We start from the raw sequence: 26,470 nt of genomic DNA on the forward strand, positions 1-26,470 counted from the left end.
TTGGCCTCAGCCCAACGGTCCAGATGGTCCAGATCCCTCTGTATGGCCTTCCTACCCTCCAGTAGATCAACACTCCCACCCAATTTGGTGTTGTCTGCGAACTTACTGAGGGTGCACTCAATCCCCCCATCCAGATCATTGCTGGCTCCAGTACTGAGCCCTGGGGAACACCACTCGTGACCGGCTGCCAACTGGATTTGACTCCATTCATCGCAACTCTTTGGGTCTGGCCATCTAGCCAGTTCTTTACCCAATGACAAGTACACTCATACAGGCCACGAGCTGCTTCTCCAGGAGACACTGTGAGAAACAGTGTCAAAGGCTTTACTGAAGTCCAGGTACACAACATCCACAGCCTTTCCCTCATCTACTGAGCAGGTCACCTTGTCATAGAAGGAGATCAGGTTTGTCAAGCAGGACTTGCCTTTCATAAGTTCATGCTGACTGGGTCTCACGGCACTAAGGATGATCTGTTCCATGACCTTCCCCAGCACCACGTTCAGACTGCCAGGTGTGTAATTCCCCAGATCCTCCTTCTGGCTCTTCTTGTAGATCAGCATCACATTTGCCAACTTCCACTCAGCTTGGACTTCCCTGGTTAGACAGGATTGCTGATAATCGAAAGTGGCTTGGTGATCACTACCACCAGCTCCCCCAGTAACCTTGGATGGATTCCCATCTGGCCCCATACACTCATGTGTGTCTAAGTGATGTAGCAGGTCACTAACCATTTCCCCTTGGATTACTGGGGCTTCATCCTGCTCCCCATTCCTGTCTTTCAGGTCAGGAGCTAGGGCCTCTTTAGCCCTTTTTCGCTTAAACACCTCTCTACTGGATCAACCATTTGGATTTTAGGCTCTACTTGTTAAGGTATGGTGCAATCATGAAGAAGAATATATCTTTATTCCCTGCCTAACTCTGTTTCTGAGCCAAAGAAGTTACCTAGCACAAAGCTGGGGAGAAAAGGCATTTTTTTCGCCCAGGACAGTGTAGTGGCTCTTCCCTGAGATATGGAAGCTAAAGCTTCAAGGCCTTAACTCCTCTGACAATGACTTCAGCCTCAGTCCTTTTTTAGGCAGCCTGAAGCATGATTCTTTCTCTTTGCTAGCAATCTTCTCCTCTGCCTTGACTGATTTTCCAGTGGGAGGGAAAGAGAATGCATAACTTCAGGTTTATGTAAATACTTTATGGCTACATACAACATCTAGAGTTTAAATTTGTGTCCAGACTCATTCAGACCAGCCATTCGCATTCAACAAGGTGATCTAATCACTGTATTGTTTTGTCTAGTCCAGCTCTCTCTCTCGCTGGAGCTGCTGCCCATAACAAAAAACATAGTAAATGAAAGTAATTGGAAACTGCTCCATTTTCCTTTGTTGTTAATAGTTTTTAACTGTTTTTACAAAAAAAAAAAAAAAAACAACAAAACCAAAAAACAAAGAAAAAAAAACTTTTTTTTTTTTCAACTTAGGTATTTTGAACTCACCATTTAATTTAAATCAGTTAATTTCAATGACAGGCAGACTTCCATACACATTTAAATCAAATCACCAAGAGGCAAAATAAGGCTGTGCTTTGGCTGTGGCTCAGTAGAGCTGCCTTGCTACCCTGCCTTGCGCCTTTACACCAAAGAGGATTTTACCCCAGGGGATAGATTTTGTCCCACTTTTTTCCAGGCTCAGAACACCTTTGTAAACCAGAACATCTTCTCTCTGATTTTTTCAACCCAATCTTGAAACCAATCCATGCCCTACAAAATCTTCAGCAAGCATCTAACATAATTCGTGCTAATACAGCTGGGACAAATGTAGTCTTCTGCTTAAGCACATAAAGACTTTCATAGGTCTGGTGCTCCTTTGCAATATTTTATTTTTAATTAATATATTATTAAACAGCTAAAGACACAAGCAAGTAATTTCTATAAAGAGTAGCTAACAGTTGTAAAAACAAACTTTGTTTCCTTCGTGTTTGGCAGCAGATAGCAAGCTCTGTATTTGTGGGGTGTTTCCAGCAAGATGTTCGTCTGAGAGCAGTGATGTGGGGTACACTTCGGATGAGGCTTTTGCACGCATGCATTCATCTTCAGTGCTTAAGCAAACATAATACCAGAAGAGCAAGGCCCATTTCATTAGCATGCCATGTGTGTTTTTACACATTCTTTTTTCTGGTGAGAAGCAGAGAGCTTTCGCCTGGCAGCACTCGCTTTGGTTTTCACATACTCTGCTCCAACAGCAATTTGACAGCATGTAGCACGTGGCCAGGCACAACTGGGGACAAGGAACAAACATACAACCTTTGGGGAACAGATAACATTTCAGTGGTGCATTCCATTAGGCTTCATGTACATCCTAAAGAAAACTCATGTCAAGGAGCAGACCTGAGCACAGGTCACTGATGATGCAGCATGTCACTGCATTTGTGCTCTACAGTTTTGTGGGGTTTGGGCTGTGCAAATGAGCAGGTGCAGAACCAGGGCCCAGGTGTGCTTTGGGGGTCAGTGTGTGCCAGCTGCCGCTTCCCAACAAGCTGCACAGATGAGGCTGTGCCAGGTGCAGGTCCCTCCACCCTGCGGAGTCCTCCAGCAGCCTTTGCCCACACTAATGCCCTCCAGGTCCTCCTGCCACACTGTCCAGGTCAGCAACGTACTGCCTTAATGTCATGCTACAAAAATGGAAAAAAGGAAAAAAGGGGAAAAGGAAAAAAAAAAAAAAAAAAGGGAAAAAAAAAAAAAGGGAAAAAAGGAAAAAAATAAAAAATAAAAAAAAAAGAAAAAAGGAAAAAAAGAAAAAGGAAAAAAGAAAAAAGAAAAGTGAAAAAGAAGAAAGGAAAAAAGAAAAAAGAAAAAAAAAGAAAAAAAGGGGATAGAGCAAAACAAAACACACAAAAACACACACCCCCCCAAAAAAACAACAAAAACAAAACCAGACAAAAAACCAAAAACAAACAAAAACCAACCAAACAAAAAAATCAAAATAAAACCACCACCACCACCCCTCAAAAACAACCCCACAAAACAAACCAAAAAACAACAACAACAACAAACTAAGAAAATAAAAAAAACGACGCTCTGGGCAATGATACAGCCCACACGTAATCTGGGTCTCTGAAATGCAAAAATATTTTAAAAACTGTTATCGTTTAAGGCTACAGGGGTACCACACGGGGACCCCAGGACGCCAAGGGGCACACACTTGCTTGTGCCTCTTGGCTGCAAGGTTAAGCAGCAGCCCCGGCCCTACTCTTTAAGTGTTGGCACAACCTTGGGTGACAGTTCTCCTGGCAAAGGGTGAGTGACACCAGCTTCCCACCGCCTTCCCTACCCACTGCTACATTCCTCATTCTATAACAGGGTTTAGCAGTCCCTCAGAAAAGTCATTCTGCACTGACTGTGGGTTATCTGAAACCCCTGTGTCTTTTCTGTCTCTTTCACATTTTAGTGGGTATTTCTGCTTGCGTCAGCAGCACTAAGAATGCACCGAAAACCCCAGTTATCGGTCTGTAGAGCATTTAGAGAGACCAAGTTTTCTCAGCATGTCTGAGATGCCTCGCTGCCCCGCACATGCTGCCCAACTTCATGAGGGTTACAGATCCAACACCGACTAGCTGAAGGGCCAAGCACCAGAGCCCGGGTGAATCAAGGTGCGCCAGGCCATGGGACATGGGAGCACACAGCATCTTCCAAGTCATCCTAGAAGGGTTTATTTCCAGGATCAGCAAGAGGAGCCTGACAACACTGCACACCCTGTGCATGTGCGTGCACAGAGCCGCATGTGCTCTATGTGCACATCCCCGCACCACGGCCGTGCCAGGACGTGCTGCTCTCCTGTGCGAGGGCAACAGATCCTGCTGGTCGGACTCTTCTGAGGCAGCCTCCTGCTGCCACCTCACCTTTCAGCTCACAATGGCTCTTTATTTGTTCCTGCAGCCAGTATCCCATTAGTTCTTGTTTTCTCATGGTTTGAATTCGGCTGTACGGTTGCTTTCCAGCTGTTCAGGTTCCTTGGGTTTTGCATGGTATTCCCTAGTTCAGTAAACAAGCCTTGTACAAGGACTATTGCTGAGGCTTATCCATTCCCTTTGCTTGCAGCACAAGCAGCATTTAGTAGATACAGGGTTCAGGCAATGAAGCCTTTCATAAAAAAAACCCTTGAGCTTGAATACTGTCCGTGTACACCAAAAAGGCAGACCCCTGTTTCTCTTTGTTTGTCTAATTTTGATTTCAAGTAAAATTAATTCTAGATATCAAGTAAATTTCCAACAGAGACAAAATGTATAAGATTTTCCTTGGAGGTCTCAACAAATATGCTATGTTTGGATTAAATAAGCCAGAAGCAGGTCGAAATCCTTCAGCACTAGGACATCTGGAAACTTCCCTGACTTCTGTGGAGCTCTGTTTTGTATTGCCCAGTATCCTTACCTACCATCTTTTTATATTAATATAGCGGAGGACTATAAAGATGTTCCAAGCTCCTAGTTCAAGGCAAAGTCTCTCACTGCACTCCAAAGCAAATGAAAACCAGGTGTCATTTTTCCAAATTTTCTCCTCCACCAAGGAGGTGTGATAAAGAATTTGCTTTTTTTATTTGTGCTCTATTTTAGTATAGCACCTATTAAAAATACCTTGCCTATGATGTTACGGATAGAAGACTGTGAAGGGCAAAAACCTTCTGGGTGTGAAAATACAATGGTTATACACTCAGTGAGTTGTGTTATCCTACATTCAGTTTACATATGTAAGGAGCACCAGTTTATTTCTCAGTCATTATCATTAAATTAAACATATTTGAGTCTATGGTAGTTATTCCTCCTGAGTTTCCGGTATGAAAAGCTTGTTTCAGGCTCTTGACATTTTAGTGCATAAAGGCACTACACTTATATATCAATATAATCACTCATGCCTTATGCAGAATTTTTTCCTCCAGACAACACTTTAAAGAACCAAACTCAGTCTCTGCAGCTGATGTCCTCTCTCCTTGAAATGTAACTGCCCCCCTTGTGGCAGCCCAGAGCAGTGTTTATGTGCCAAACTCTTGCAGAGGAATGGAAAAAATGAATAATTTCTAAATCAGCAAGGGGAATTGGCCAGACAGAATGCGATTGTCTACATTGCAGTTTGGCTGTTGTTCACAGATATATATTACTCTTTGGCCTGACTTCAAAGCGGAGCCCACCAATTCAGTGCAAATTCTAGTTGCTCAGTCTACCTGAAAATCTGGACATGACTGAATGCAAACGGCCAAGACTTGGTTTGTAACAAAGCATTGAAAAGACACCAACAATGGGCTCAAGTTTAAGGGGACAGGCACATACGAAGAACTATCACCATCACCATCACCATATTCTATAGCATCAGGAAGGTCCTGGAAGGTCTCTGCTAACCAGGACTCTAATTTCTTAAAAAGTAAGACCACAGTGTGAGGGTCTTGTGGTCTGAAAACTTGGGGGGAGGAGATTAAATAAACCCTTTTGAAAGCTGGGAGCTTGAACAAGGTAAGATGAGAAATGTACGGGTTTCCTCAGTTTTCTGTAAATAACAAACACTTTGATGTGTTGTAATGTGACTGTGATGTGTTGTAATGTGACTGTGATGTGTTGTAATGTGACTGTCGCAGCCTTCAGTGGGGAACAGTGCAAAAACCCAGCTCAGCGGTATCCAGCTCCAGAGTAGCTGGGGAGATTCGCAGTCCTGCCACTTCTCCTCCTCCGTTCCACAGCACTTCGGATTGCCTGGAGGAGCAGGTCTTTGTTATTGAGGATGTTGTATTTGCTCAGATTCACGAGTTTGTCAAAATTTTCAGAGGAGTAGATTAGCCTCGTGAGGTAATAGGGCGAGAAGTTGTTCTCCAGATTTACTTTGCCTTCTTCCATCTCTGAGACAGAGCGCTTTACTCCTGCAGAGAAAGACAAAAGCCACCACAGTGAGCACAAAATACATAGTGGTGGAGGGGATGGATCTATTTGACAGAACTCACTGCTAAAAACAGCCTCCAGGAAAGACTGCACCCTCCCCACCCCCAGTGTGAAAGAGCCATCCCTGCTCAGCCTTCCCAGCCGCTCCTCCTTCCTCTCCTGCTAAAGCTCAGACCTGGAAATCTCTCAGCAGAGCTGGCAGGAATCACAACCTTACCCCCGTCCTGCCCCTGCAGACAGTCACACCTGGCCCCTGGGGCCTCATCCTTTCTTAAACCCTGTAAGTCTAACTCTCAGATGTGCCACACACTTGGAACACCTTCCAAAATCCATGATCAGAACTCAATTAGCCATGGCAAGAGCGTATCTGCCAGCTGGAGCGAGTGGACAACCTGATGCGTGCACAAGGAGGCTGTGTGACGCTAACCAGGCAGGATTGCCTGTTGCACAGCGTGGAGGTGCAGAGAGCACAGAGCACCCCACATCAGCCTCTCATCCTTCAGCTCCACTTATCAGCCTTGGATTAACCCAGCCTCTTGGTTTTACCAACATCCATCCTCCCTGTTCAGTCAATCTTTTTGTCGAAAAGTAGGACACCCTAATTCCCCTCATCAGGGACTTCTGCAGTCTCATATTCATTCTTCTACAAATGTTCACAGTTACACTTTTTTTTTTTTTTCTGTCTTTTTTGCCCATCTTCTTGCAGTCTGAACCAAATATGTCCAAACCACAGATGAATTGTGAAATGACTGTCAGCGGGGCTACAGACTGCTGAGATATTCTCTGTGATGTCTACCAGAACTGCATGAAAATGACACGTGAATTTTGCTTGAGACATAGCAGGATTTAGTCTAATGTAGTGGTTTCTGGGCAGTGTGATAAGTACAAGGGGCTGGGCACAGGCTGTCACTAGAAGTGGCTGTATTAAAAACATCCAAGTTTTGCTTCATTGAGCCTCCCAATATTCAGAGCACCAAGTTATCTATGCTATCCACATCCAGATACAGCTGCATCTGTCTCAGGTACATAAAAGCACAGTCTATAGTTGTATTGTAAAGGGGCACTTCCCAAGCTGATTCTCTCTTTTCTGGAAGATAAATAGTTAAAAGCAGGAAAAAATAAATAGCCACATTCCACAAGGTGTCTCTCAGTCATCTAGAAATGAAAAGCTCCACTGTTGAACTTGAAATCCATGCAAGCCTGTTGCCAAGCACCCTCCTCTCCCAGCCACCCACATCAGTTGCTAGCTGTCAGCTTGATTGATGAATGATCAGCTGCTCAGAAATGTGCAGGTGAGTGTCATAGCTCACCAATTTGGGCCTGGAGCACTGAGAAACTGCAGCAGCTGCTTTGCTGTGCATAATCTCATCCATCTTTCATTCAGAGAGACTTGTAAAGCACCCACCTGTTTTACCTGCTCAATGGCTCAATGGCTTTCTCTCACTGTGCATTGCTGTTTGGGCCATCCCTAGTCTCCAGGTAACAAACCTAGCTGCTTCTCCTTGGTACCTCCTCTCCTCATCTCTAGAGTTTCTAAATGTAATTTTGTTGGTGTAGCTCCTACACCACATATTCTCTGAGTACGGTGAACACCATAGTGGAAAAGGAGCTTTACTTAACCTGTTTTGCTGTTGTTCATAATCCTCCCCAAATGTTCCCTTAGAGACATCCATTTTGCTGTGGCCTCAGAACCACAATATAATTTTGGGCAAAGCTGGAAGAACACTTTGTCTGCTGCGCTGAGCAGTAGCAAGGGAGAGCAGAAGTTCCCCATGGCCTGACAACTCAAAAGGTTGTATGTGAGATACTTCAGTGTTCATTTTTGTAAGAGCTCCAGCACAGAGGAAGAGCTGAGGTTAAGAACTCAGACAGCAGAGGAACCAACAAGACACTGCCTATCTGATTTTTTGCAGCATATCCCACAAGCTGTTGGGAAGACCTAGCCTATACTGAGACTCTCTTGTTCTAACTCAGCCTTTGCTGCTTCATGCCTGCATTCAAAGACAGCACCTGAGGGCAAACCCCACTGCCCAGTGCCTGCTGGGGCTCCACACAGAGCAAACTCAGCTCCATATGTCCCCATAGCAAAGCCATGCCTGCTGTTGAATTCCCTGGAGAAAGGGTGGAAGGATATGAGCTATGTCACCTGGGAAAATGTGGGTCTTGCTGTCTGTTAATCATGTGCACAGGGCTGCCTAGCTTGTGTGCAAAGCTCTTTAGCAAATGCAGGACAGGGCCCTTCCCTGTGAGTAATCCAGGCTTTCCCTTGTGTACGTCACAGATTAACAGCTTTTCTGGCAGCTCTTTCTGATTCACTGTCTTTTATTAAAGGAAGTAACCTTCTTCTCCCAGAGTGCTTCTACCAATACCATATAATGGCCAGGCCAAGGTAGGACCATCAGTAACTTTTATGCTTCTTACACTTATGCTAACTAAACATTGCATCCCCTCCACCTCCTGCTTTTTATTTTTCTGAGCAGATTCGCAACAGAATTACTTGACCCAGTTGTTAGCAGCCATGTGCCTGTTCCTTCTGGTCTGACTGCTGGGCCACAAACACCTTTCTTATTTTTGCTGGAGAGACTTGCTAATTCTCTCTACCTAGATGGTGGTTGGCACAAGGGCATGAGAGTATGGGAGAAGCAACCAGTGTCCAGCCTACTTGCTTACTGCTCAGTCTTACATTAACAGGGTGAAGGTGAGGGCAGAAGCAACTGGCAGATGTTCTCGGTCTCTTCTAGATTGGGGAGGAATTCTGGTGCTATCTTTTTCCCACCATCTTACTATTGCAAGTGCTGCCTTCTCCAGCGTGCCTTGCAGTGTGAGTTGTGGTGTAAAGCCTTGTTCTGCTCTGTGGCCTACTTAACCTCACTGAGTTTGCTGTGGTTCGCTAGCCTGTCTCTTGAGCAGTCTGTAGAGGCTAATCAGCACAGACATGGTCCTGCCTCAGCTACCTCTGTCACATCATGGCTTCCTGGATGAGAGATACAGTTTCACTTTGTATGTGTGGAACATAATCCCAGTTTTGGTAAAAAGGTTAACATGACTTGGTTAACAGGAAAAGAGTTAACACCTTCTTCTTCTCTGCCATGGTGGAAACTCATGTGCTTTGAGCTGAATGTGGTAACTTAAATTGATCTGACAGACGGCTGGGCATCCTCATTCATAGCCCAATGGAAGAGGCAAATATAAGTGTATGACCATGCTGGGTAGGAGCCAGGATGGTCCCACACACGCAAAAACTGTGCCCTCAGTTAATATTGTTGCTACAAAGGACAAATAAGATCTATGCTGTGGAAAAACAAGTGGCTTGAACTCAACTAAAAAGTATAGTTGCATCAACTGAACTTACCAGGCTCCTTGAATTCCTTAAAGGTGTCATTCACAAGGGGGAAATGAATTATTATGGGTGCTCTGGGGTCCTCGGCATCTGAAAACACGTAACATTCTTTTGGGTTCTTCTCTTCTTCTTTACTTATCTCCACTTTGGGGAACGGGATTTTTTGTATCTTGCAGTATTTGTATGTCATCTCTAGTTGCTGTGGACACAGAATGTCATTGCCTTAAATACAACACTAAGAAAAGACTCAGATTTAGTGAGGTATCATAGAAACACTGTGGCAACTTAATTCAGTCCCTAAAATCACTCTGCAATGAACACGCAGTCCGAAGTATCCACAGAATAACCCTACTTTCTGCCACCACTCACTGCAAGTCAGAAGATGCTTCTTATCTCCCTATAATGTTTTTTACAGTGAGAGAGAATGCCGAAAAGCCACACTTAGAATTTGTCCTGAGTACAGAGCAGGAGTGATCAAGTTCGTGTCTCCAGAAACCAATTGTTAACTGCAACCCCTTAGGATCCTAAGAAGTGTATGCTGCAATGCACTACAGAGGAAAGACCCTAACAGTTTCTGTAGTTCTGGTCTTGAGAGAATTGTCTTTCCTCCTCCAAGATACAGTGACTAGCTTGCTCTTGATTGAGACCTGGACGGCTGCCTACTTGGAAGTTTTACTGACACAACCATCTCCATAGTCTGTCCGGTTGGTCAGTGCCCATCCCTCCTCATCACAAAACACAAATAAAAGGAAGGGGAAATTTTCCTGACCACCCAGAAGTACCTGCAGGAACCTTGAAATATGTGATTAAAATCATATAAGCATGGTACCTACAAGATAACGTACAGTGACCAGGCCTCATTCAGTCCTCTCTTTCAGAACACCAACAAACTCAATTACTTACCTCACAAGCTAACCTTCATAGTATGAAGATCACTTCCATGCCTTTACCAATTAGTAATTTTTGGATCAACTGGTCATTGTGAAATTTGAGCATCAGATATGAATTTGGCTATTAAACCTCACAGTTTCACAAGAGGAATTTTACCAAGTCTGTAAGGAGTAAAGCATGTTTATCTCACCTTGAACACATTCCCCAAACCATAATCAAGTGAAATAATGACATCTACATTCCTCTCTGGCTTGAAAAGTGCCGCACCACTGCTGTTGATGAAATAGCCAACATCTATCAGGCAAAGATATTTCTGCAACGGTGTCAGATTGTTAGGGAAAGAGTCCAGCACAGTGTCTGAAAAACATTTTAAATATAGTTAGTGGTGCACTGGTAGGAAAGAAGTCAGTAATTATGTCTGTACTACATGCTAAGGGCAGCCCCTTGGTTGCCCTCAAGACCAGGCTCACCTCCCTCCATAGTGCGAGCCCACAAACGTGGCCCCAGGAGCACGCCCTCCAAACTGCACATGTGGGCACATCTGGCCTGTTACCACATGCCCCAGGCACACCACAAAGGCAGGCTGTGAGGCAACCAGGCAGAGGACACGTGAGACGCAGACTCCACTGGCCTCACAGCTGCTCTGGGGAATGACTTTTCACAGAATGCAGACTTTAGCTGATATTTTTATTCCCCTAAGAACTGGGAAAAATGCAAACAACAAAAACAATTTCACAGTGTAGCAACAAATCTAATAAATGCACTCAATGCACATCAATGCACACAAATGCACTCAGCACATCAACGCACTTCTGCATTGCTCTTTTTTGCTTTTGCATTTTCAGCATAAGACTTCTCTCCTAGGATGAAAAATCTGACTTCAACTTCCTTTCTGTGGTCTCTTACATAAATTATCTTAGCCATGCTGCAAAAGGAATACCATGTCATACACACAGTACCTTAAAGTATTGCTTGAATTAATTATACCTTACATTAATGCCAAAAGGAGCCAAAAGTGGGTTATACTAACTGAGAAGTTGAGATCTAAAGCCAGTTTTTCATGGCTAGGCTCATTTCTCTGCCAGCAACCCCACCAGCCTGCCCTGTAGACAGCAAGTCCACCATTGCTCCCCTGGTACCATTTCTAGTCTGACGGAATAAGAAACAGTTTACCATTGTTTTAAATATCAAAATAGTGGTTTAAGAGAGTTCCTCAAGTTCACAAATGAGGTAGCAAAGCCCAGAGCAGACCCATTGAGCCTTAAATCATTTGTGCTTATGTATTTTAAGAAACTGTTTATCACAGAAATACTGCAGGTAAAGTCCAGCATTTCTTTTTTCTATTATTTTTTTCTGCCTCCTTGGCCTCATCCTGTAGTGTTGATTTAAACTGTGCAGAATAACTCCAGCTTGTTCCATAGCCTGGAATGTTTGACAGCAGCTTGAAGTAATAACTCATATTTGTTCCATTCCCTCACTGTCAAGTCTTTACAAAATTATTTGCTTATTTTAGTATTCATGGCTGCTGGAAATTCATAGATCCTGCTGTAATGAGAGACATTTGCCTGCAGTCCCTCACAGAGAAACAGAGTGCACTTTTTAGTTTTATTTGGCTTGGTTAAGATTTTTAGTTGAAATTCCATTACCCCCACTTTCTTATCATGGAGATGGAGCTGTGCAGCATTTATTCATGGCTCGATATGTGAACTAGCAATAGGTATTTCCCTGGAAGGGTTTCTTCTTCCATCCCACACCCAAAAAGGGACTTTAGGAAGTCCTGTCTCAGGAGTTCCTTTAAAAGGATGAACCCTACTGTAAATGCATTACAATAATTACAGGCTATGAGTTCTCAAACTTTTCACCATGAAAACTAGGCTTTTCACACGGCTTTTAAAGCCTTGTTTTAATGTTTCAGATAACCTGAGCTGCAGGGAAGCCTTGAAAACACAGCTGTATCAGGAGACTTCACCTACCATGACAGTATCTTTTCTGCTCACAGAGCTGGCAGCTAACTCTTGTTCCTGGAGATGGATCCATACCTGTTTTTAGCTTGGTCTTATGCAGGTATCCAAAAGAAGATGCAAAATCTGCTAGTTTTTCCCACTACATACTTCCAGTTTCCCTTTTCCCACTCCAGACTTCATGCTTTCCAGTTCTTTTACTTTACTTGTAGAATATCTATTCTGAGGTAGTCTTTAGTGTCCCTATGCTCTCCTCCTCCAAGTCATTCTTGAAATCCACTTCCACCCATTTGCCTTTACAAAATTGCTAATCAGCAAATGCAAGGAAAATTCTTTTTTTTAACATTACTGACTGTCAATGTTTCCTTCATCCACCTTCTTAAGATACTTGCTTGCTCCTTCTCTCACCCACCCTTCTTATGCTACTTGTTTTCTCCTCCCATTTTCTTAGAGCAAATTCTTCTAGGACACAAACGTTTTGCTTACTGAACATTTTAAAATCACGTATCACACTGTGGGCTCTGCCTTAATCCACCAAAAAAGCTCCACCATCTCTTGCCATTGTCAGCAAACAATGTAGCAATGGTAGCTGAGGACAAAAAGTGTTGTAACTTGTACAAACAGGGGAGAGAAAACACAAGCTGCCAAAGAGAAGGACTCAGAAGAGGCAGAGAACACGTGTTTTCTTGCTGAAGTCAGATTAACCTTAATAATGTGGGGTCCTCCCACACTGCTACCTGCTCATGATGATGATAAATGAGGATGCTGAGATTACAGGAAGGTTTGTGACGCACAAAACCTCATCTCCATCACCTTGCTATCATTTTACAGATTGTTTCATAGATTTTAAATTAAACTATTACGACTGTTTACTTTGCTGTTCATCTTATACATCAAGTCTACGCATTCTGTTTGTTTGATATATACAGTCAAAACCTATGTGGCTTTAACTTTCTGGTTTGGGATCTTTGTATTTCTGTTTCTGAAGGGTTAAAGAGAGGTTTCTGGATGGATAAATCATTAGGCAGGAATACCACACAACCACATGCTTGCAGCCAGTTCTTTCCTTCATCTGATCCACATAATAACCTGCTATTTTATGTTTCCGGTGTTACCTTTGTTTCTTAACCTCAAAAGATTCTACCCTTTCTGAATCTTTTGACTACTGTACCTATGCGGAGTGACAAGCTTCCTGTAGAAGAGCATGCTTTGACAGAAATTACAGCTCTCTTCAGGAGGTGAAAGAGTGGCCCATGGACTAGATCATTTTGACCTGTTACCCTCAAGAAACAGACACCATGAATACAGTTCCATCTTGGCAGATTTCCAAACCTTGAGAAAACATCTCTAAATGTGAGATTTCCAAAGTCTAAAAATAAAAAAAAATCTGAGATGTTACCTGCACACCGCAGCTAACTCTTTGTTGCAGTTACCTTTCCATTCAATAAATTTTTTCTGATGGATATAATCCTTATGAAATTCTAAGCCTCTCAGGAAGTTATGAGACTTTCCCAGTAGTGGACGCTTGGTCATAATGTCCTGAAACATTTCAAACAACTTCCCTGACAAACAAGATGGAGGCTCGATGCAAGTGATGTCGTCCTCGGGTGAAGATTTTTCTGCAATAGAGAAGGAACTGTGAGAAAAACCATCTGCAATCTGTTCTGCTGGGCACCTTTACTGGGTAGTTGCCCTTGCTGTCTTCTTGTGGGTGGGTCCTTCCCTTCCCTGTTTCTTGCAGTCTGCTTGAAAACATATGCACATGGCCAATCCTACTTAAATAGGGAAATATTTGCTTTTCTTTAAAGCAAGTACAGCTTTTTTTTTTTTTTTTTACTTTTTCAAATAACACACTGGCTTTGTACTTTGCCTACGAGTAAAAGCCACCCTCCTCATTTGCAGTCATGGGAGGAGTCACTTAACAGACCATGAGCAAATTTTAAATTAAAAACATTTGTAATAAATAAAATAAAATAAAATTAAATTAAATTAAATTAAAACAAAACATCAGGTAACAATCATTCTGATACAGGTGAAAATCATGCTGGAAGATCCACAGTGTGGCAACACAGCACGCAGCAATTTAGCGAAAACATATGAGAGATTATTCACAAAATAGTAGCAATAATGTATCTTTCGTAATCCTCTCCTAAATAGGAAGCACTGTATGGTCAAAACCAAATACTGATTTGGAAACTCTTACCTATATCTACCATATCTTTGGCCCATCGTTCCCAGAATTCATTTGAATTTGAGGACCAGTACAAGCCATCCAGCAAATTCCTGGTAAAGATGTTTGTCCAAAGACCTGCAAGTCAAACCACATGGGACCATCACATGTCAACCCCTATTACAAGCATCCATGCTACATATTATTGGCCCATGTGAACCGACCCTGTCATGAAACAGCTGAAGCAGTAGGTCTCACAGAGTTCAGACATAATGGTGTCAGCACTTTAGCGCTCTTTCTCAAGAAATAACTACATACAGACCATTCACTGTATAGTGCAGTGTAATAAAATAAGATGCATCAAGTCATCTAAACTATGTTTTAGAGGGTTTACTGTGCACTTGTGAAAGAAAGCAGGCTTTGGAAGCATGGTGAAGCCATATAAGCATAAGGCCCTTCTTTAAAGTGATTTATTCTTTAAATTGATATAAACCCCATTTTTTCATTTTAGGCATGTTTTGTTTCTGCAGAGTTCAACTGATCTAGGACCAAAGTAGAATTGGCTCCATATGTGAGCCTGCTTTTGGAAAATAAAGAACTATCCTTTGTCATTAAGCACCATGCCAGGTACTCACATGAGGAACAAATTCAATCTCTAGCAGACTTGATAGTGAGAGAAATACGATTTTTTTGTCTCCACTGGGAACTTGGTTTTGGTATCAAAAGCTAAAATTCTGACAAAGATTTGAAGTCTGCCTGGGGCAGATAGATTCTCCTGACTAGCTGCTTTTCCCCTTTTCTTCACCTTTAGAGGAAGAACAGCCAGTCAAAACAATTGTCAGCGATTAAAAGAGCTTTCTTCATTCTTATAGGCAGGGAAGATTAGTGACACCATTCTCAACCCACCTCACCTTTGTGGGTTGTTCTAGATGAGTTATATTTAATTTTCAGCTCCTTCCAATACTACCCTAGCAGTGTTTTGTCTGCAAGTATAGCTGATTAAGTTGAAGATTTGATGACTCTTCAGGAAAGAATGGCTTATTATTTCCTCAACTTGCCTCCTTCACCTGCTTGTTCGGTTCAGAAAGCGGGAAGGGGAACCACTCTGCATCTTTCTCCAATCTGCCCAGGTTAAAAGGGAGGACAGGAGGAAAGAAGCTTTACAAAGACCAGAAGTGTACCAAAGGGTTAGAAAGCCCATTGAATCAAGACCTAGAGCAGGCCAGCTGGCAAAGAGTGTTTTACACAGACCTGTGGCTATCTAGTACCATGTTTTCTAGCATGTTGTGATTAACTATATTGGACTGCTAGGTCACCTTCCAGATAGCAGATCCGAGATTCTGGAAGCTTCTTCACTCGCCTTCCCATGAAGAACTCACTGTCAAAATATTCCGAACGAATGGAGGCTCCATATTTTGGTATGGCCACCTCATAAGGAGAGAACTCCACCCACTCTACAAAAGAATTGAAACATAGCATGCTTACTGTAATAAAAATAAGAAGACAAAACCTTCCCTTGTGGATAAAGCTATCTACAGGCTCCATGGACCTTGCTTGTCTCAGCAGCTCTGTACTACCAGTAGCTTTGTATTGCAAACTACACTGCTCAGCTCCACACAAACTGAGAGATGATTTACATATAAAAGGAAGTAGCCTTTCTGGGATCCACTTGCATCTCTAAATCAAGGGTATCAAATGTACAACATGCAAGTGTGATGCAGCCTGCAAGGAATGACAGGCATGAAATGCCTACTAACCCAAACATGTCAGTCTACATGATAAAACAAAGCAGCCTGAAGACACATAGCTCCAAACTGGAAAGCATCACAGTGTGGGTATGGGCATGCAGTTTCCTGACTCAGGCTGTCCTGGACAGTATTGCAGTAGAACAGTAAAACTAACCAAATGGAAGTACTAACTGTTTTTTGTTTCCAGTATCTGTTAATTTTAATACTTTTTTGCTGAATGTAGCCTGTGTTCATTTAAAGACTGCTATATCACACCCATCATAGCAATCATATTCCACTCCATCTTCATACCCTCATCAGTATTCAAGTATTCAAGGCAGTGACAATTAAATTTCATGGCACCTCTACAAACTAAGGAAGCATCAAAGCCATTTTATAGGTGTGGAACTGCGGTAGAAAAAGATCACATGATTTGCCCACACTCATAGTGTCTGTGGCAAAATTAGAACTTCAGCCCAGATCTTCAGAAATGACCTGTTCATGCCTGAGGATGTTATCCAGCAGTTCTGCTCTTTCTAATAAACACCCAGCAGTTTGCGAAAAACACAAACATTTTATTAAAAGATGAATATAGAGTCAGGGCAAGCAACAGATGTATTCCCCTTCTATTCTCCACACACACACACACACCCCCTTCCTCCAAATTCTCTTTAGATCCTACTTAGAGTTAGAAGAAACTCTAGGAATACTTACCTCTAAATTTGAAAGTACCAAACTTCTCCTCTTTCACATTGAGGACTGCATAGAAAGGCAATGGGTTTTGTCCATGCTCCAATGCCTTGCGCTGATCTGTGAGTTTGTACTTTCTTGGCTAACCAAAGAGATTAAAAAAAAAAAAAAAAAAAATCACAGTAAAGCTCTGGAAGAGCATAGGGCAAAACCACTGACACAATCTATCTGAGTACGGATAGGTAACATATGATTTACAACCCAGAGGAAACTGTGAGTCACATTTTTATGAGATATCTCCTTTCATGTTCTTGCACTTTCCTTCCTGGTTTTCTTTTTGATACCTAGTAACTTCTTCATTAATATCTAATAGCCTTGACTGCCTGTATCCCAAAGATCTTTACTAAGGCTGAGACTAATGTTGACATGAGGACAGATTACTCTAGCTCTGAAGTGTCCAACTAGAAACTGGCTTTAAAAGACCTGACTCTTCAGGGGGGATTGCTCAGTTCTTTCAGAAAGTTTGCCTACTGAAGTTGCTAGCTGTTGGGCACCCTAGTACAGAGGCACCTTCGACCATTAACCATTGGAAAATCCTGGCTACATGATCCTTTGTCATTGTTTACAAACCACACTGGGATGCCTCAGTCACTTTGGATTTGTTCCACACGTTACCTCATGCCCTCAAAGAGTAAAGCTCCAAAGAAAATGAGTGGATGTTTCCCAAATGTGTGGCAGGACCACATACGTACCCGTTCATGTAAGAACATTTCCTGGATAAGTGACCACAGGGTTGTAAAAGATGACACATGTCCTGCTTTTTTCCTTTCAATTACTTCTTTGTGATAATACTTCAGATGCTCTATAGACATAAGGTTGAGCTTGCTTTTTGTCACTTGTTCTTTTACTGCCTGAAGTGGCCCCTCCAGAGATTTTTGTGACCAGTCGGCATGTTCATACAGGTCTGCTAGGGTCCTAAAGAACAGAAATGTGAGAAAATCATCCATTTATTTGGATGGTTTTGGAAAATTACTATATTTACCCAACTACTTTAATCACAGAAGAGAATCAGCAAGCCTAAACTGAAGTTATGACTGAAAGCCAACAGTAATAGCTTTACCAGGGAATTACATTCACTTATGTACAATGTAAGACTTGGAAAGACATGCATCTCACTGTGTGGAAATGTCATATTACAGACATTCCAAATACCAGTCTCATTTTCTATACGCACCACGTTGAGCCAGAAGCCCCAGTGACATAGGTAACGCAGTCCAACAGATGCAGCTTCTGAAGAGCTAAGAGGTGGCCAAACATAGCTGACATTGCTCTGAGGCCTCCACCTGTTGCCATAACAGCTATTACTGGGACCTGTTAAAAACATAAGTATTATCTTCAAAAAATTACCCACTTGCCTACTTGGAAAAGTCTAATTACAGCTCTTACAAATTCCTCAGCAGACTTCATTGAAGGACAATGAAATTAAATCAACATTCAGTCAGTCTTTACCAGTACCTTCTTCCAACAAACCTCCAGATACTCAGCAGGTTCCCTTAACCCCAAATCTTGGATAAGTTTGAATATGCAGTTGTCTTAACTTTTCTTCCTCCCCTTGTTCTTTATGATTGGAATTTCAATGATTGATAACAGAAAATGATATGATTTTATTATAAATAACAAAAATTGCAACAAATGCAACTAAAAATGGATTCAAGGAGGTCCTGAGCAGAGTTCAGAAAAAATATATTAAGTAAAGAAAATGATTCTTTGGACAGCATCCATTCAACAAACATAATTCCAGCAGGAAAATAAATATTCACTTAAAAATTCACCATGGATCTTGGCAACAAAACATACTTCAGCTGGAGTTTGTTATAAAATGTTCTTTCGCTACCCTAAAGAATTTTGACTTTTTGTGAAAAGTGTTCTGAAAATATCAAAAAAAGAGTAAACCTAAAGAAGGGACATCACAATAATTTCATAAATATCTATTTGAGGTGAATTCCAAATAATCCTGTTTTCCTACTTGAACTGGGTTGCCTGGCTAGGCTGTGTCTAGCACAATGCCTCAAATCTTGCTGACTGGCTACATCACACTGTTGGAAACTCTGACTTTGAAGAGTGGTATATTATGTCCTTAGGAATTTGACCCATTGAAAAGAATGGAGGCATGAATAGCTGAGTTGAAACTTTATATGAGTAGGAGGTATGCCACGCTGAGAACTTCTGCTGCCATTCAGGTCAATGGGTTTGTCATCAACATGTTGAAACTACCAGAAATTTTGTGGGGAGTTCTGCCAATCCTAATTCAATAGACGCAGAGCCCATGCTTGGATTCCAGCTCACAGACCTCATGTCCATGCAGATCTCCTTCCAGATGAAGAACCCTCTTCAGGGCAGTGGCAACCACCCTCTTTCTTTTCTGCAAGAACTCTTGCTCTTCTCGACACAGATCATACCCAAACCTCACATCTAGGTTTTCTGTGCTGAAACATAAACAAATCCAGAGGCACAAGATTGGTGTTTAAAATATATATGGAGCTATTTTCAGCAACTGCAGCCTACCAAATATCATAAAAAATTACGATTCACTGTTCAGATTTAGAGACAGAAACGCAGCTTCCAGCTTCAAATAAATCAAGTGCTTTGCTTCTATGTGGTTTCTTTATTTTCTGATGTTTCAGTGTGTGTTCTATTGTTAGCTAAGGACAGCAAATATGAAAAAAGAAAGGCTTCTTTCTGTCTTTCAGTAGCTTTGTAAGCTGAATCCTTTCTATTTCTGCTTCATATAATTTCTGAGCGAACGGTAACTTGAACCTAACATGGTCTTTCATGGGGATTTGTACCATAGATTTATACAGAAACAGTACAAAGAAAAAAAAGTATTCCAATAATTCTGGTTTATTTGTTGTCTGTCCCTTTATTTTACAGCATAACATTTCTTCTTCCCTACCTTGTACTCCTTTCTATTGATATCACAAGAGCCACAAATCTATTTTCTTAAGAGAACCTGTGTCTTTTGAGTATTGTACGGACTCCGGATGCTTTGCTTATTTCAAATTCCCTTTTTTTCTCTGCCTTCTTCCCACTTCTGTGTCCCTTGAAGAATCCTCCAATAAGTCTTTGGTTCTTTGACGCAAAGGATGCTCAGTGACTAAGTTCCTCACCGTTTGAAATAAATTCTCCTTTTTTTCTTTTTTTTTGCATCTTGGCATTACTCTTTTGCCCCAAGGACATTTAACTTTGATCTGCTGTGGTGACTCCTTAATGATGACTTAACTGTTCTTATATTTTGCCTCTAGTCTTGCACATTCCTTGCATCTGAGTAAAGGATAATCTGTTCTAGAATTCATAGTTCAAAGAGCAATAAAATCTTTAGAGAAAAAAACAGTCCTCTTACCAATCATTTAGTTGGAGGTACAATTGCAGTGGCTCATTCTGTAAACAAAGCAATGAGAACAAGAACGTGAATGACTGGGAAAAAGAGAAGATTTTCAGTGCCTTGTACCATTACCACCCTGCATATAGTTTTTTGCAAAACTGTAGTGGGAAAGAAAAGGAAAGCAACTAAACACCAAACATACTCTACAGAGAAGCAAAAGAGGCAGGAGGAGTTGAAGCAGCTAGATGAATGGGCTGTGAAACAGGATTTCCTCCTCACTATAAATATACCTCCATGAACCATCCTGACCCAGCAGCAGTACGACATTGCCACCCCCCTATCCTAGAGGATGAAGAACAGCAGCCAGACAGAGACAGCAACAGGAAGAGGAAATACAAGTCACTATATCCTTCCAAAAAGCTACTGGAGATAAGAGAGCCCCAACAGAGGAGTGGGAATCTCTAATGGTAAAACAGACTTTCATTCTCCCTTAGGCTGCTGAGAAATTATTCTCCTCCTATTTTTACTTGTCATTTGCTGAAAGGCCTGGTAAAGTATGTCTGGCTGTTGTTAACAGACTCATCTGGCCACACAGCAGCACTACTACTGCTCTTAAACCAATTTAGAGTTCTGTCTCTCCATCAGTTAGCATCACAACTGTACACATAAAAGAATGTGACAGAATTGTTCTCTGAGGGCAAGATTCAACTCATCTAACTTTAACCATTTAAATTCAGGTATATGGACTGAGCTACCTGCCTGGGCTTGCCAGAGGTATTGAATATTCTCCTTCAACTATGTAAGGACAGCAGAAGTTGGTCTTAAATGAATCTAAACTGGCAAGGATTAGATCCAATAATTGATTTTATTGACAGAAAATAGATATTTCTCTGAGAAAACTAACCTTTTCCACAGAAAACTGGTACTTGCACAAAAAACTCACTGATTTATGTTGTGGTGTTAAATACTTAAGGTTACTTTATTCTTCTCTCCAAAAGATGACATAAATTGTGAAGCACTTACATGTCTCACAGGGAGGGTTACTCTCATTTTACGTCCAACAGGGAGAAATTTCAGTGGTACTGTTAATGTGTCACTTAAATCGCTAGTGTCATCTTCCTTATCAGAAACTTTCTACAGAGAACAAAAAACATGGGTTTTATTTACAGAATAGAAACAATCTAGTCCTTTACTGTTTTGGTGACACTGGAAATAAGTAAGTAGTATGAACAGTGGTATCATATAGTGCTTATTACCTGCAGCCTGACTTTTAGAACTGGCTCCCAAGCCTTCACACAATGGAAGTAGAAAGTATCTGTGTCCTCTGTAGTTTTCTGTGTTCCCTCATGAGATGCAGACACCGTAAGCACGAGATTTTTGCCCTCTAGTGAAAACAGATTTGTTTAGAGAATAATATTACTGTTCAGGCAAAACCGGTGCGCCTGCCGTCACCCCACAGCCTGGAGTGTTCCCAGAGTCAGCTCTCTCTCACATTTCCCTCCACAAAGTTTACTGTGCCCAGCTTGATAGATTCAAGAAAAAGACACAGAGATCAGCATTACAACTGGAGGCAGTTTAGGGACTTTCATTGCATTATGTTTTAGTGTCTTTAGAACACTGTTAGTCATCTTTGTATCCTGAAGTGCCTCTGTATGGGTCTGAATGACTATGATAGGGTTGATTTGGTCTTGTCCTGCTTCACAAAGAAATCGATATACCTGTCAAGTATCTCCTGCTTTCATTAATGTCCACTTGAACTTCCAAGCAGCAAACCTCACGGGACTATAAAAGACAAGAATGGAAAAGGGTGAAGATGGCAAATGCCACATCTGCAGCAAATAATGAAAAATCATACAGACAACCACTACCAATATTATAGAGCCAACTAAACTGGTTTCAATGCTGGAAACTATTCAGATGCACAAAAGTAAATTTAAAGCTCATTATCCCAGAACAGCAGCCCAGTTATGCTGCTTCAGAACTAGCTTGTCCATGTAGTGGTGCATTGCCAAAGGATGTCATACCCATTCAAGTTATCCCCAATTCAGGAAGCTCTGTACAACACACTGTTGCCCAAACAGCTACACATGTATCCGATAATTTTTTAGGAAGGGTGGGGAAGGACACTTGATGACGAGTTTCTGTGTATTGTGGCAGTGATTAGTCTACAAGGCATCTTCTTGACGGTCCTGATGCAGGGAGATCATGGATTTATTCCACCCTACCCTCCACCTGAGTCATGCTAGTTCACCTGTAATAACTCATGCCAGGACAGTTTTCCAAACCATTTCAGGAGCAACACGTGCCAATCATTACAGCTCTTATGCCTCACAGAGAAAATGAGGGGAAAAGAACAGCATATGCGTTACTTTGCCTCAGGGGTATTGAAGGCGAGCATCTGGGAATCACGCGCAGGCTTGGAGTGGTTGGCATGAAGTACTTTGTACTCCTTTGCTGCAGGCCAGCCTAAGGAGATTGGTAAGTACCACACGCTGACTAACACAAAAAGAGAGCTCTATGTTTCAATGACTAAAATAACTCTTTATTAAAAAACTCATTTCCCAAAAAGCTGTTACATTAGATAAACTTCCAGTCAGAATCACACTGAATACTTACTGTTGTATTCTATGGACTCATCTCTTTTATAACCTTTGTCTTTCCTGCCAAGTGCCACACTGTATTAAATGAAACACGAGCAGTTTTCACTTTGAACACCAACAAATATGGGGTTCTGGAACATTAACAAACCACAGCTGGGCAAAATATCAACACCTGTAATATCTAAGGACTTCAAGAAAACACAACTTCTGTGTTTGCATGGAGAGCACAACAATTAAGCCATAACGAATGGGAATCATCCCATATCTTGCACGTTATAATGCACACCATGCTCTTATCTATCCTAGTAGCTTCTGTTCTCTCTATAAAAAGTCAGATGTCTTGGGGGGGAAGAGGAGAGAATCAAAATGAAGGAAAAGTCACTGCAAGCTAAATTCATATGTGAACCTTACCACTAGGACATCATTGGTAATGAGACGCTCTGGAGGGCCAGGACTGAAAAGACAGAACCAAAAAACAAACAAACAAAAGCTGTGTGAGTATCTGGTATTTGAAAAGAATAGTAGTTTTATGACCTTTCCTACTTAAAACTGAGTATAGTTTTGTTAGTATCATAATTTGCTTTCTAAAAGGCATGATCCATGATCACCTACTAAGCACATGAACCAAAACATAGTAGCCAAACAAGAAAAAAAGCATGAGAGCTCACAAAAATACCAGTGTTTAAAACTATATGCTAAGATACAGCAGAACAAAGACATATTGGTCTATATGGAATCATGTCCTGCTATTAACAAATGACCGCATGACTTGGGGAAAGCAAAGACTACTATTAATGTATTCTGCAAATACTTATTATGAAAGACATTTCTGGCTGTTCTGGATTATAATTTACAACTGATTATAAATGAATGGCAAATAAGAATTAGCTCCCACTGTACTGCATGTGTGACTGGAAAACACAGAGGTAAATAATAGAAAGTCTTTCTCCCAGACACTTTACCTTGTAAGACCTAGGTCTGTCACAGAATTAATGTAAATATTTAATACCATGAGTAACCTACAGAGTATACTAACAGCATCTCACATTAAGGCCAATACTCTAACATCACTATGTTACACATATTCATAAGTGCTTTCATATATCTGAAAGGACCATTAAAGGTATGTAGTATGTAATCTTTGACTTTCTGCAAAGTCCACGGAATTTTACCAAGCACCACTTCCAGCCTTAAAACTTCTATTTCAACTATAGAATGTACTTAAACGTAACAAACGAGGTTTGACTTCCAAGGATGAACTATCCCCCACATGCCTTATAATTTGAATGGTGAAAGATGTTCCTCTTATTTCTAGTCTGAATCTACTTGGTCCAGGTTCCAAACACTGCATCTCATTCTGTTCATTCTATGTATCTGGCTGTGACTGCATCCGCATTTGCAGGAGATGCTCATAACATCTCTTAAGGTATCTCTCACAGATGAATTAAATAGATTTTCTTAAGGGAGAAATTAATCAAAAACATCGGTGATTTCCTTCTGCAGCTTTTTCATGTTTAAGAATAAGAAGCTGTATTTTCAGTTCCTTCTTCTAATCATGCAGTTAGTCAGTTTTGACTGAACTATATTGCTTTTTTTTGGTAATGCTAAGCTCAAATATGCCAGAACATGTAGTCTAGTGGGGGTTTTTTTCAACCAAACTTGTGATAGCATTTAAAAGAGAGATCAAGTTTATATTTTGGAACTTTTTGTCCTCCACACAATGCTTATTACCACTTTGAGAAGGATGGTCTTAATTTTATTTTTTGCTGACTGTATGGTTTTTCAGTTTAACTAAGCTATCACCTAATTGATGACTTTTCTAATACTGTCTGCATAACTCTATGCATATATCCTTATAATAATACAAGTTTTCTGGTTTTTTAGAAACACCATAGTGTTCTAGGCATTGTTCTAATTAATATTAACAACATGAAGAGTACTTCCATTAAGTTCTACGTGTATCTTGTGTACAAGTTATCACATCGTGCCAATGCTATTACATTTCCACAATCAGGACATACATATCAAACAGAAGGTCAGATTTGTATGAAATAAACCGAAAGGCAGAATTAGCTGCAGAAGTTAAGGTTAAAAAAAGTTTGAAACTGTAATTTCAGCTTACTTCTGAGAGGAGGAGCTAGAATAAGTTCCTCTTTCTCTGAAATATTATTACCCCCAGCAGATCTATACCCTTCAGCTTTGGAATTTTACTCACATTCTTTCCATCCAGAATTCCACTTCCAAACTTTCCCATTTCCTAGCGCACCTCTCTTTCTAAAAAGAAAAGGGTAAAATGAATATGGATTATTGGAGGCTGCAAGAATTTGGCAGTACAGACACACCTAAAAAGCACTTTCGCTAATGTTACCATAAAAGCTGTGTGTTACCTCTTTCCAAAGCCGAGATTGCAATGGAAACCACAGGCTTGCAAAAGGCACATAAGATTCAAATTGTCCCATTGTGGGATATGTAGAATCATACGTATTTCCAAAGATACAATCAGAGAGGGAAAGCTTGACTGAAAGAGAAATGTAAAGGCTTTCTGCAAAGATGGTGTGCACAGAGGAAAGGTATTGAAGCTTAGCAACAAGTGTGACTAACACCAGTGTCATTTCCATGTACAAACCATTTAAATCACATTCACACTGAATCTAGCAGAGATGAAGTAGGCAAGAGTGTTCTGGACTGAGGTGGTTATTGGATCACTGTATTTCCCAGTGACTCACTCAGTGGCTAAGTGCGTGGCACCAGCCTGCAGAGTCACAAGGAAGATCCATCTTAACAGCTTTCAGCGTTTGGGAAGCAGCTGTTCTTTTGGGTATAGACTGTCTCCTTCCTGCAATGGGCAGGTAGCAACACCAACCAGCCCAGGAGTTGTCACAGACCTACCCCAGCTTTGTTCTCTGAACAACTCTCTTTCATGGGCTCCTTAACAGAATACCAAAGATGTTAGCAGAATAGGTGTCCCTTTACTGTGGGCTGGAGAAATCTGAATCACCTAGAAGGAAATCCAGCACAAACACCAATGGGAGATGGCTGAAAAAAATCATTTAATTAAAGTGGTGAGTGTATTGTCTTCATGGTTTTAATAAAATTTGCCATTTAAGAGGAAATGTCATCCAAGTGTGGCAAAAGTGGAATCAAGACAAAAGGTAAGGAAGTTACTTATTTAAAGTATAAAAGATAAAAATTACTATTTACAGATGCTCCCTGCTAACATATTTTGCCCCTACAGAGATGGTGGACATCAGAGAGAAGCTGCTTCATTTTCTGTACTTGTGAAAAGAGATTACAGTCATATAAAACCAACACAATGACACCTTTTTTGATGAGATATTGATAATGACATATCTGTTTATGCAGACCCAACTCACTTAGCATGGAAGCCAATGTGAACAATGAGTTTTTGCTGATCTCTCCCTGTTATTTTCAGTCCTTACCTCTGATTTCAAAGCAAACGTCTCACGGAGTGTCTCCCCAGGTCTGATTCTAGCAACATTAAAAAGAACTGTGAACTGCATGTCATCTTTGGTGAGTGGATCTTCATCACATACTGCCAATTCTAAAATGTTCTGGTAGTAGTAGAAAATAAATAAGAACTCTTATTGAGCTGCTATTACACGGAAACAAAAAAAAATGTTATAGACTTTTGCAGCTACTTGACTGGCACAGTGGTAAGAATAAAGAAATATGCGCTTTCCTTCAGGAGTTTGCTAATGTGTAACACCATCATTAAACCCAGCCTTGGGAAACTTATCATGAAATAGAAGACAACTGCCTATAACAGAGAGCTCCCACT

General features: G+C 41.2%; 1 protein-coding gene across 1 annotated transcript in view; it reads right to left on the bottom strand.

The window, feature by feature from the left end:
- Positions 1–5,643: 5,643 nt before the first annotated feature.
- LOC308040879 (cytosolic phospholipase A2 beta-like) overlaps positions 5,644–26,470 on the bottom strand; it is a gene marked incomplete at both ends in the record, with an annotated part of 29,395 nt that continues 8,568 nt past the window's right edge. Inside the window, 17 exons of the mRNA XM_080345259.1 lie at positions 5,644–5,891; positions 9,263–9,449; positions 10,332–10,498; positions 13,536–13,721; positions 14,306–14,410; positions 15,589–15,726; positions 16,714–16,831; positions 17,442–17,664; positions 17,924–18,060; positions 19,040–19,175; positions 20,090–20,127; positions 21,095–21,205; positions 21,328–21,455; positions 21,790–21,853; positions 23,083–23,125; positions 24,887–24,945; positions 26,112–26,243. Of these exons, the coding sequence (XP_080201385.1) occupies positions 5,644–5,891; positions 9,263–9,449; positions 10,332–10,498; positions 13,536–13,721; positions 14,306–14,410; positions 15,589–15,726; positions 16,714–16,831; positions 17,442–17,664; positions 17,924–18,060; positions 19,040–19,175; positions 20,090–20,127; positions 21,095–21,205; positions 21,328–21,455; positions 21,790–21,853; positions 23,083–23,125; positions 24,887–24,945; positions 26,112–26,243 (2,220 nt within the window). The remainder of the gene's footprint in view (positions 5,892–9,262; positions 9,450–10,331; positions 10,499–13,535; positions 13,722–14,305; positions 14,411–15,588; positions 15,727–16,713; positions 16,832–17,441; positions 17,665–17,923; positions 18,061–19,039; positions 19,176–20,089; positions 20,128–21,094; positions 21,206–21,327; positions 21,456–21,789; positions 21,854–23,082; positions 23,126–24,886; positions 24,946–26,111; positions 26,244–26,470) is intronic.

The sequence above is a fragment of the Nesoenas mayeri genome (assembly GCF_963082525.1).
Source record: "Nesoenas mayeri genome assembly, chromosome: 5".
Taxonomy (NCBI): domain Eukaryota; kingdom Metazoa; phylum Chordata; class Aves; order Columbiformes; family Columbidae; genus Nesoenas; species Nesoenas mayeri.